At 46.8% G+C, this 12943-nt stretch overlaps 1 protein-coding gene across 1 annotated transcript in view; it reads left to right on the top strand.

Annotated features, from left to right (window-relative positions):
* The first annotated feature begins 6561 nt into the window (after window positions 1-6561).
* Window positions 6562-12943, top strand: part of DNER (delta/notch like EGF repeat containing) — a 312842-nt gene continuing 306460 nt past the window's right edge. The window contains exon 1 of the mRNA XM_027048560.2: window positions 6562-6851. Coding sequence (XP_026904361.2) covers window positions 6603-6851 — 249 coding nt within the window. The 5' untranslated portion in view covers window positions 6562-6602. The remainder of the gene's footprint in view (window positions 6852-12943) is intronic.

Below are 12943 nucleotides of genomic sequence, written 5' to 3'. Positions count from 1 at the left end.
TCTGCTGGTAATTGTGTGAGTCATCAGGAGAACTCTTATCAGCTCTGGACCAAAAACTTTCAGACTTCTTTGATGTGGGAGAATAAACTAATTTGTTTAAGCCATTAATGGAAACATTTTCCATATGGAAATAAAAACTAGACATATTTTTCATGCTGGCGAAGCCAATGCAAGTATTTTCACTGCCACTGGAAAATCCAAGGACTAGAGTTATTTTGTGGTATTCTATTTCAAGGTCCCACTGTGAATTGAAGAGCAAAAGAGAGGCATTGAAATGAACCTCCTTGTTTTTAAGTCAGTTGGTGTGGATTCCTTCCTGAAAACACTCCTATACTCCGGTATGGTGCATTCTTCATGACAACAAAATGTTGGAAATAAAAACAATTACTAAGTTTAACACAGTTCTCATCTTCTCAGGAGTCTCTGTGAAAATCTCTGATTTCCATTTGGTGGTAGTTCAAGTGCTCTGTGAAAGATTCTTCCTTTCTGTCTTTTTATTCAAGACTTCTCATTTAAGCCTGTCCTAGATAAAATCAATATTAAGTGATGATGTAAAAGAATTTAGAACTGTTTGAACAGGTGCTAGAACAGTAGTTTAATTCAAATCAGAACAAGCCTGGGGGAAGAAGGTAAACGTGGACTTGTCTTAAACACAGGATTTAGGAAGCGTCCAATGATAATCCAGAGTAACATAACCTGGATGTAAATGCTAAAACACTAAAATAATAATTTAAAAAGGATACAACTGATTAAAGTAATAAGATAATAGTTCTGGTGCTTGTGGCTGGTACATGTGCAAGTCGTATTTATTCTTCCTGGAGACTCTTCAAAGACGCGTAAACTTCCACGAGTTAGTATTTATATTTTTACCCTGTATCGATCAGATTGTCCTTTAAATAGGAAATATTGGGAGTGGAGAAAAGGCACTGTGGGGAAGTGGAAAGAGCATCAGCTGTGGAATTTGGAGGACAGGGGTCTCTTTCAGCCCAGCCCTGAGTCATGGTTAACTTCCTCAATGCCTCGTCTTCCTCTTCAGAAAAGATCGTCAGAGTCCCATTCCATTTTCACATCCTGTCATTCTGCAAGTCAGTAGTAGTGCACCTTACAAAGGAAGCGCATGAGGGCCACCTGGGTGGCTCAGTTGGTTCAGTGTCTGTGGCTCAGGTCATGATCTCACGGTTTGTGAGTTCGAGCCCCACATCCAGCTCTCTGCTGTCAGCACAGAGCCTGCTTCAGATCCTCTGTCCCTGTCTCTCTCCTCCTCTCCAGCTCTTTCTCTCACTCTCTCAAAAATAAACATTAAAAAAAAAAAAGGAAGCACGGGAGAAGTAAATAAATATGTAAATAAATAAATATAATCTTCAAGTGCCTCCCCTGATAATAAACCAAAATCCACTAGGCACCATGCACCATATATTCAATTCATGTGTGTATACATGATATGTTATACATACACAGTGTATACACCATATGATGTATATATCAATATATCAATATGATGCATATATCACATATGTATAATGCATGTATATATCACATATGTATAATGCATGTATATATCAATATGATGCATATATCACATGCATCATATATGATGCATATATCACATAGGTATATGTGATCACATATCACATATGTATAATGCACACTATCTACTAAGTACCAGACGGCACCATAGGAGATTCATATAGCAGATGCAGAGAAGAGGTTCAAATACAGAATCTTCAGCCAGACTCCTCTCTATGCTCGAGTCCTGACCACTCTACTTGCAAACTGGCTGACTTTATACCATTTATTTAACTACATTGCACCTCAATTTTGTTTCCTTTAATTGGGGTACAAGTTCAAAGTTTCTACCTCATGGTTTGGGGTAGGATTAAATGAGATAATATGTTAAAAAATATACTTATATTAGCACCTGGGGCAATGCACATACTCCACACATTACCACTATCATCCCATTTAATTTTCCCAAGATCTCTATCAAGTAGAGTATTGGTTTGCAACCTTGGGAGCTTCCCAGGTGAAATCTGAAACTGGGTTCCATACACAGAGGCCAAGGACAGACTCAGGAAAGAGGCAGGCCATTCCAGACTGGTAGGTGGAAATTTTAATATACAAGAGAACTTACATACGACGTTTGTCTTGGGTGACCACCAGATGAGTAGATCTCCACACCTACTCACCAGAATCTTATATGGAGACTTTAACTGGGTTCAGTCGCATATTTAGTCCAGACGGTCTCAACAACACCTTATTCTCTAAGGCTGTATCCTTGACTAGCTCTGGCTATGGGAACAGTGAGTGGAATGTATGTCCCCAGGACATGGATGGGGGTGAGGAGCCTATGATTGCCCAGGTCCAGCTTGCAGGAGGACCAGCTGTCATATCCTTTTGATGACCTTTTCCAACATAGAGATTTATATCTCCATATTATGTGGCATCTGAAGGTGAAAAAGACTGAGAAACTTGCCCAACATCATCGTGGCTCTTGATACAACTGCTCCAGTCCTCGTAGGCTGAGTAGGGGCTGATCTCCTGGAGGAAAATTGTCAGGCAATATGACAACGTCCCTTCTCTCTAGGTTGTGTGGTTGACTTTTTTTCCAAGCTGACTCCAGCTTCAATCCAGCATCCAGGCCCGCCCTCTGCAGGGGACAGGAATGTTCCCTTAGATCTTTAAAACGTAGCTGAAAGTGAGAAGAGGCAGCAATAAAGGCATTGCTGTCTACGGGCAACTCTGGGTGCAGAGAGAGACATAGGGAGCATCCTACCAATGGCTGCAGAAAACTTAAATACTCTAGGGAAGAAGGTGTATGCTAAATCACCTGTGGAACTCCAGGTAAGTTGAACATGAGTTATCACACAATATAAATGTTCCAATTTGGATCTTATATCAACCCCTGGAGACTATACCAGGTAACCTCTGCAATTTGTTCTATGAGGTTCTAAGTGTATGGACCATCGCACTGTGTATCCAGACCGACATTCCCACAGGATGCTCTGGAGGTCATAGGATGTGAGAACTTCACCATGAAGAGGAGTGTTGTTCTCACTGAGGCCTGCAGTTCCCAAATGCCTATGAACCCGTGCGAACGTGGGAGCATGTCTTTCTCCTGTTGTCACAAAATGCAAAAAATAAAGACAACTACATTTGCATTGGTTTGTAATATTTCTATAACATCCTACAATATAATGCAGTTGAGTTATAACTCTGGAATAGATCCATGAGAAGAAATGGACCAAATTGTTTCTTGACACTTTTCTGTTCCATCAGATCCAGAGACCTTGGAATCCCCAACTGGATCCAGCCTCTGTTCCATAGGAATAGCCCATCTGAGTTAGCTGGTCCTGCTGCATGGCTCACTGGGAATAACCAGTCCTGCCCAGCCATTTACAAGTATGTGACCTGGAGTTATTTAACACTGCTGATTCTTAGTGGCTTAAAACTACAATGACTTATGTCTTACACCATATGCTCATTGCAGGTTCCCACTGCATCACCACATTGTCCTCCCCGAGGGACACAGGCTGGCAGAACTTCCATCTCTTGGAATCTTGCTGGTCACCATGGTCACATGAGTCATATACTGTATTTTAAAGGCTTCCACCTGTAAGTGACATATGCTACTTCCCCTCACGTTTCATTGGTCAAGGCAAGTCATATGACCACACCTAACTTCAAGGGAGCAGGAAAGTATGGTCCTACAGAGCAGTTCTTGGAAGAAGGAGAGAGAAATATTGGCAAATAGCCGTAAGGCCAAATATACCATCATTTACTTCATAACCCATTTTACTTAATGTAGCTTAGCATTTTTATTGGTTGGGACAATTTGACATCCTGATTCCGGAATGAATTGTATTAGCTGCCAAATTTTGAGATTCTATGGCATTTCCCTAAAAACTTCCTCCAGCCTGGTAGAGATCCGCTGACTGGTATGTTCAGACTACATTTGCTCAATGGTTTCAAGTCCACTTTCTCCATAAGGTGATCATGAGAAATTCTATCACATTCTTTGCTGAAATTTAGACACGTTGTTTTGATATTTTGCCCTCAACTTGTTAATGTAGGCTCTCTATCAAGAAAGGAAATGAGATGGATTAGGGTGAAGATTTGATGTTCTGTAAGTTTGGGATAATATGAACCCAAGGACAATTGGTTTTTTAGCTTTTATGTAAACATAGATCCAACATTGTTTTAATAACTTCTGTTAATAAGACAAGGTAATATATTAGTTGGACTCTTTAGCTGGGTATTTGCAGATGGTTGGAAACTGTCAGTCAAGTACTAAATCAGCCTTCAAAACCAAAAAAAAAAAAAAAAGACCCACTTTTTTGAGAATGAGAAGAGGACTACTAATAATATAGTTGCATAGTATTTAGTGTGGATGTCTTGGGGCCAGGGCACAAAACCCTATGTTCTATTGTTCAGAACTAATCACATGGCTCCACCTATAAGCAAGGAGACTGGGAGATTTAGTCTTTCTTTTTAGCTTGGAGAAAAATGAAATGGTCTTGTATGGTCTCTGCTGTAATATGTTTTTTAATGATTAAAGGAAGAATACTTTTACAGCGCCAAACATTATTTGGAAAATTCAGAAATCAGCATCCAGAAAATAAAGCCAGTGTTAGTTCCTCCATTATTTCAAAGTCATACAAAATTCACACACAAAAATTTTGCTTTGGCAAAGATATCATAAGCTGAAGTGTGATTTTTAATTACCTTACAAACTTCTTTACACTTCATTTGAGTGTGTGTGTTGATGGAAGGGAGTGAACAGCACCAGCACCAGCGTATTTTTTTCAGGATTTAAGATCAGAGAAGTGAGTTTCAGGAAAGAATGCATCTTCCAGGGGGCACAGAAAGTGGAAGAAACACCTGAATGGTGAGACTAGTTACCAGCAGAGGGTGCTGGCGTGGTACAAAATTCAGATTTTTTTTTTTTTTTTTTTTTGGAAGAGGAAGTCTCCGATAAAAGACTGCGGGTGTGAGGCAAAATGTAGTAACTGTTTGATCCACTTGGAGGTCTGAATTCCCGCTGCTGCGGGCAGCTCCATCTAGGTTTTAGTGATTTCCTGTAATGACCACATGAATTTCAGGCATCTTCCTCAGCACGAACCCCTGACATTTGCTCCCAAATCCGAGCAGGACGGGGAGAGACTGTCCGGTTAGACTCCTGGGTTAACTGGAGATTTTTAGCAGCTCCTGGTTGCTCATCTGTGGCACCTCCGTGCATGAATTCATGTGGATTCTTTACTTTCTTATTTGCCCAGCTTTTCACAGAACTATTTTCGTGTGCCCTAAAAGAAAAAAAAATTGCCCAACTGTCAATCCAAGAGAGTCACATTTCTTTTCTCAGGAGGTTACCGTGAGAACAAGGTAACAAGTGCCTGGGAGTCTATACACAGAGGCTATTCACAGAGGCTGTGAAAGGTCAGGTGGTGGAGACAAAGCCCGTTGCGTTTACTCAGTGGAAATTGGCCTTCTTGGCTGTCAAAACATGAGCCAGCCTAACCGGGACGTTTAGAAGAGCATCCTCCCCCAAGTAGGTCGCGGTGGATGTTCCTTTTACACAGAGGTCCCTAGTAAATACTGCCTGGCAGGGCCTTTGTGAACCTGCGCTTCTGAACTGCTCTTTCAGAAGACTGACAGCGTTCCGGGCTGGGAGTCAAGTGACCCACTGGGTTCCAGTCCAGCCTGTCTGGGCCTCAGTTTCCTCGTCGGCTCAACGACAGGGTTGGACACTGCTCCTGAGGTCTCTTCCAGCTCTCACACGCCACAGTCAGACGTTTCTGAGTGGCACGGCCGGCTCCGCCCTCGGGAAAGGGCTCGAGAGAAGGGACACTCCTCGGTCAGCACCAAGGACAAGGGCCGGGGCCCGCTGAGCCCACGCCCGGGCTGTTCCCAGCAAGCCCAGCGGTGGGGCTGGTGTTGGGGCTCTGGGGTTCGGGGGCGGCGCGGGGAGGGGGCTGTGCGTGCTGGGGGAGTGTTGTGGGAGGGGGAAGAGTAGCCCGGGGACTGAGCTAAGGCCGGGCACCGCAGCGGTCCCACCGATTCTGCGCCAAGAGGCCGCGGGAGGTTGCTGCGAGCCTCCGCCGCCTCGCCCTCCGCTCGGCCGCTGGGCACCTGGGGGCCCGTGAAGTCCTCCCCACGCAGGCGTTGACCCCTCCACCCCCTCCCCTTCCCCAGCACCGCCTAGCTCCCCGCCGGGCCCGCGCCGCCGCCGCTTCCCTCGGGGCTCTTTGGACACGCCCGCGACTCCGATCGCACCCCTCAGGCTTGGGGGCCCGGGGCGACCTTTGCGCGCCTCCTGCCCCAACTCCCCGCGGGGCGAAGGGTCCCCACGCCCCTTTCCTCCCCCGCCCTCGCCCGCCCGGAGCCCCGCCCCTGTTTGCCCCGCCCCTCAGGCCCCGCCCGCCGTTGCCCCGGGAACCGCGGATCCCAGCAGCTGCAGGAGGCGCCCGGCCCAGCGGAGCAGCCCTCGCCGGAACCGCCGTCGCTCCAGCCGCCGCCGTCGCTCCAGCCGCCGCCGCCGCCGCCGCCGCCGCCGCCGCGCCCCAGCTCCGGCTCCCGCTCCCGCTCCCGCTCCCACTCGGTCGGCCATGCCGCCCCGCCGCGCCTCGGCGCCCGGTGCGCAGCTGCTGCCCGCGTCGGCCCTGCTGCTCCTGCTGCTCGGCGCGGGGCCCCGCGGCGGCTGCCTGGCCAGCCCGGTTCCCTCCGCGCCCCTGCCCGCGCTGGGGCCGTGCGCCGCACAGCCCTGCCGGAACGGGGGCGTGTGCACCCCGGGCCCCGCGGGCGAGCCCGGCTACAGCTGCACCTGCCCCGCCGGGGTCTCCGGGGCCAACTGCCAGGTGAGTGGAGTCGGCGGGCGTGGGGCGGGGCGCCGGCCGGGGACCAGCGGCTTCTCCCCGCCGGCCGCTGCGCGCTGCCCCGAGCGGGGCTCCAGCGTGCTCGACACCAGCTTCTCCTGCTTCCCGGAGGGGATGGATCCGGCCTCTCGGCCCGCGTGGGCGCGGACCCCTGGCCGACCTTGCAAGCGCCTCTTCCCTGCCCACCCCAGTGCTCCGGCCGTGCCGCCTGGGGCTCTCAGGGCGTGCCGCTCCAGGGCCTGGCAGCCACCCCAGCCTCGGTACTCCTGGCACGACCATTGGCCACCAAGTGGCGCGCCCCTCCTGGGCCAAGCCGAGCCACGCTCCGCTCGAGCGGGGTCTCGGTGCTTGCCTGGCAGCTCCGAGCGCCCCCCCCCGGCCCCGCAAGGTGTTCAGTGTCCGGGTGGCCCCTGCCGCCAGTCCCGCTGGACCCTGCGCGTGTCGAGGGTGCGCGGTATGGGAGTCGGGTGATGGCGGGCTCCGTGCCAGGTGGTCGGACACTTTTCTTTCCTTTCCTCCAGCCTTGAGGGCTCTGACAAGGCAGCTGGAGGCCGAGAGGGCAGCTGCTTTCCCGCGGCCTGCCCCTTCTGGGCTTAGGGGGGAATGTTGCAACTGTCGGACGGGTTGGAGGGGACATTGTGCGTGCGGCCCGGGGTGTCGCCCTCCGGGCCGGACGCTTGGGGCGGCCAGCCAGGGCATGAGCAGGGCACTGGGAAGCTTCGAGGAAGCGCGGGGCGGCGCGAGGGATGGGAGGTGGCCAGCGGCCGCGCAAGGATTTGGGATTCACGAGAGAATTGGGTAGAAAATAATAAATGAGGCTGGGTATGTGCTAAAGCTCGGTGACATCTATTGACCTAAACATCAACATTTCCGAATAGGCGTTTTGGTAATGTCATGTTGGCAAGTAGAAAGAAAATGCCCAAGTCTCCACTCCAGGGCGGGGGCAAATAACAAACTTATCTGGAATTCTTCAGTTAAATCAGGTGAATGTGGAACATATTTGGGAGCAAATGCTTTCTTTCATACATTTGGAGTGCAGGAGTTTGTTTTCATGAAAATTTTATAAAGTGCTCCAAGAGTTACTTTGAGAATGCCCAAATGGACTCTTCTGTCTGTGGGGAAGAAAGACCACAGATGAGATGAGATGAGATGAGCTTTGATTTTTTTTTTTTTTTAAATAGAGGTAAACGGGATTGAGACGCTTGACCTTGACAGCCAGAATTTTTGCTATTCCCTAGATTTTTTTTTTCTTTGGTAGCAAATTATCGGTGAATCTGTCTCTTCAGTGTTGTGTCCTTTGTTAACTGGTTCCAATAAGCTTTAATTCCCTCGCAGAGATGCTGCTGCTGAGTGTGTGTGGTATGGCCATCCGGAGTGGATGGGGGACATGACGACTCTTTGGGGAATTTGCTGCTGGAGCCTTTCTAACCATCAGGACAAAATCTTGCCGGCTAATTTCCCCTGTTGTTTGATGATTCATGTGACTTTTGTGAAGAAATGAGTTGCCTGAATGCTTCTATCAAACTGCTGATATATTTACATGTCTGAATTGTATCCTTGAAGGAGATTGTTGATTTGGACTCAGAGTATAGCCGGGGTGGACAGGAGAAGGTAGGTTAGTGTGTACTCAAGTTTGAGTAAAGGGGAAGAAAAGCTGGGCATTGGGAATTTAACCCAACTCTGAGATTTGTGTGCGTGTGTGTGTGTGTGTGTGTGACTCAAAAATTATAAGAAATCTTCAAGAAAGGCTAAGACCCCTGCAGCGTTTCCTAGATGACTAACAGAGAAGCACAAATATTTATATATATTTTTTGTCTTACGTAGTGGTATGATATATAAGGTAATTCATTCAGAAAAGAGTCACAGATACATAAATACTGCAGAACCAACTGGTTCAAGACGGATTTGGGTTTCTCGTAGAGCTCCCATTCCAGGCGGTGTCAGCTACAGAGTGCTGCCCACCTGAGGAGAAGCAACACTGGGTGTTCTGAGTTCCCCGTTGGAGAGAGAGCCAAAATAACTGTAATTCTAACAGGAGAGATAGCAAATTTGGAACCCGATCTGGCTTGGTTATCCGGAAGAACTTAACTGAGCTGATTCCAGAGCCTTATAACCCTTACAAAATTGATTCCTGACCATTTTAGCTTAATCTTTCATGATCTTGCAATAGTACTCAAGACTCATTTTCAAAGGCAATCTCAACAGAGAAGATAAAACAGAGGGAAAAAAAAAACCCAAACCCTTACACATACTCAATTACAGATAAGGGAAGTGGATGTTGGCCACTGCAGCCTGGTGGTTGCTGAAATAGAAGCTGGTACTCACTGGATACATTGGAAATGGAATTTTACCTGTATGTGAAGAGAAACCTTTAAACAGAGAGTGTCACCCCCACCCCCAATCGCAAAGACAGTGTTAGCAATGGAAACAATAGAACCTAACTCTGAAGTTTTGTTTCTTTTTTCTTTCTTTCTTTCTCTCTTCTTTTCCTTCTTTCTTTGTCCTTTTTTTTTTTTCTTCAAGAAAATTAAGAAAGTCCTAAACCACTAGTCAGGATTAAAATGGATTAAGGCTGTTTTCAGCGTCCCTGTGGTCTGCTGACTGACTGTGCAAGCCCATGGATCCAGGCAGTGCTTCTGGCGTCAGCCGGTGACAGGAACTCATGGGATCTGGGAACTGTGTGATGTGAAGGCAGGATGTGTGGGCCACAGATAAACCTGCTGTGACAGGTGATCTAAACTGGCTGAGCCTCAGTTTCCTCATCTTTGGGAATGAGACCTACCTCACAGGGTTTGTGATAAAGAGTCTGATTTGGCTTTTTGACGTGTGACTGCTGACAGCTTTTCAGTGTCACCCCACTTTCTTTCCTTCTGCACCACATCAGGGCAAGCTGAGAAAGCTTGGGTGCTTGGGAGGGGTTCACACCCTGCAAGACCCGCCCAGGCTCTACTGGCCCTCCCCTGTCTGCAGTTACCGCCCCCCCCACCTCGTTTCCTTTCCCTTTTTATAAATTAAAAATTTTAAATGTTTATTTATTTTTGAGACAGAGACAGAGCGTGAGTGGGGGAGGGGCAGAGAGAGAGGGAGACACAGAATCCAAAGCAGGCTCCAGGCTCTGAGCTGTCAACACAGAGCGCCACGCAGGGCTCGAACTCACCAACCGTAAGATCATAACCGGAGCCGAAGTCCATTGCTTAACCAACTGAGCTACCCTCCTTTCCCTTTTTTCTTAAGCAACCGGTGATCAATTTGGGAGCTGCCTGATCTCCCCAGAAAGCCCCGTTATGTGAGCAAGAACCTGTTCATACCCTGCTGGTGTGTGTGTGTGGCATTTTCAGTCTTGACATTCAAACCAAATTTTGAGTGGATGACCATCCTGTCTGTGGGATATCCGCAACAGCGTTTTGGGGAAGATTAAATTCATTATATGTTGTAAATCACCAAGTACCCATAGTTCCTCCATAAATTCCACCTCTTTCCCATCTTTTTGAACTTTTGCACACATTTTATATACTTATTACCTAACTGTATGAGGTAGATAGAACAGGTGTCGTCATCTCTTGTCAGATGTAGAAATTGAAGCTCATTTTGACTGAAAGACCAATCTAAGATCTAGCATTTTGATTGCCCTGAAAATCATACAACATGTATGTATGTATTTTAAGAATACTTATTTTCTAAGTCCTCTATCATACTTAAACATAGTAAATCATGAGGGTTCAATAGATTCTAAAAATATATATGGAAATCTACCCTACACAGACATGATGATGATGATCGATGATGACGATGGTGATGATGATATTGATGATGGTGATGATGATAGTGGTGGTGATGATGGTGATGATGATGACGGTGATAATGATGGCAATGGTGGGGATGGTAGTGATTATAATGATGGTGATGATGGTGGTGGTGATGATGGTGATGATGGTGGTGGTGATGGTGGTGATGGTGATGGTAGTTGTGGTGGTGGTGATGATGGTGTGATGGTGAATATGGTGGTGATGATAGTGAGGGTGTTGATGGTGGTGGTGGTGATGATGATGGTGGTGGTGATGGTGGTGATGGTGATGGTGATGATAGTGAGGGTGATGGTAGTTGTGGTGATGATGATGGTGCGATGGTGAATATGGTGGTGATGATAGTGAGGGTGATGTTGGTGGTGGTGATGATGGTGATGATGATGATGGTGATGATGATGACAATAGTGGTGATGATAGTGATTATAATGATGGCGATGATGGTGGTGGTGATGATGCTGATGGTGATGATGGTGATGATGGTGGTGGTGATAGTGAGGGTGATGGTAGTTGTGGTGATGATGATGGTGCGATGGTGAATATGGTGGTGATGATAGGGTGTTGATGGTGGTGGTGGTGATGATGGTGATGATGATGACGGTGATAATGACGACAATGGTGGTGATGGTGGTGGTGATGATAGTGAGGGTGATGATGGTGGTGGTGGTGATGATGATGATGGTGGTGGTGATGATGGTTGCTAGGTCTTTTCGCAAGCACATTCCATGCACCGGCACTGTTTTGGGGACTTTACAGATGTAACTCACCAGTCTTCACAGTGTCCTATGAGCTGGGTGCAGCTACTGTCCTTGTTATGTAGGTAAAGTGCAAACAAGTTACATGACCGGCCCAAGGTCACACAGCTGGCAAAGGGTAGAGCTGGCTTTTGAACCAGGTGGCTGGCTTGATGCAGAGCTGTGGAGTTTAAAGTCCAGCCTTGGTCCCGCCATTAAGCTGTGGGACCTGAAGCAAGGGCTATGACCTCTTGGAGTGTTGTCAGTAAAAAGAAGATAACATGATTTGAGTCCGGTTTTGCTCTAAAACACTGACCTTGAGTGGCTCTGTCCAGGTGGGGTAAAAGGCCACAGGAATGACCATGACAGCAAATTCTTATGCCACATACAAAGTAGGACTTTCACCTCAGAGTTAGAATTCTGGGTCCTAGCTGAAGTTATTTTCCCATGATGACAAGCAAATGGGCACTAACTAAAAGAAATACAAATATTTCTGGTGGGTTTGAAAACATCTCCAACTTCTAAAGGATTGAGACTGCTCTTCTCACCTTTCGGGTTCATTTGGCGAAGCAGGTAGGTACCAGAGGCACAGTGGCCGGGCCAGTTTTTCTTTTCTTCCGTTCTGTTGGGCCAAAGTAGGGATTATTTGAATTATTTTAATTTGTGTTCTTTTGTTTGTAAAACTTTTTTTTATTATCATGAAATAATTCTTTGCCAAGTATTCAAGCTGTCAGACACCTGTTTGTTTCCTCCTTGCATGTTCCCTAGGAATCTTATCCTTTGGGATTATAAGGAAATGTGTCAATGTCTGCACTTGGAGAGAAAAGGGGCTTGCATAGCTGCTTTTTATGCAAGTTAATTTTACTCGCAAAGCTGATTCTAGGATCCTCTCTTCTGATTAAACATGCTGACTTGAAACAGTGGTTCTGTTTGTGATAAATCCATTTTCGATCGGAGGTTGCTAACGAACAAAAGAGAATTCTGGCTCTTTGCACAGCTTTAGTTTTCTCTGGTGGACTTTTTGCACACATGTGCACACATAAGCTCATGTGCACGCATGCACACAACTCACGTGCACACAAACACATGCACACAAACTCACACATGCATGCTCACAAACTCACATGGCATTGTGTGCAACATGTCCAATATTAGCGGAGGGGTCAAGAGACATCGCTTCTTTCTCTGGCTTTTCTGTCAACCTTGAACCTCAGTGTTCATACCTCTATGATGGACTAATGTGTTTGCCTTCTTTTCTTTATAGAAAAGATGAAATTCACAAATGGGAATATGGGGAAGTTTTATCAAGAAGTGGAAAGAACTATGGGAGAATGAATTTTAACACATTTTTTTAGAAAAGTAAAATGTTGCACAAATACAACTTATCCCAAGAAAAGGATTATAAAATTTCCATATAGAATAGGATTATATAGGATCACCGGCAGTTTATTCCGTGCCTGTGATCATCTTCAGTGAACGGGCTCAGCTTTTTCTCCCTACTTGGATGCATTATGCTAAAATCTAAATATAAAAAAGG

This window comes from Acinonyx jubatus, chromosome C1, assembly GCF_027475565.1.
Source record: "Acinonyx jubatus isolate Ajub_Pintada_27869175 chromosome C1, VMU_Ajub_asm_v1.0, whole genome shotgun sequence".
NCBI classification, from domain to species: domain Eukaryota; kingdom Metazoa; phylum Chordata; class Mammalia; order Carnivora; family Felidae; genus Acinonyx; species Acinonyx jubatus.
This window is presented reverse-complemented; position numbering and strand designations above follow the sequence as displayed.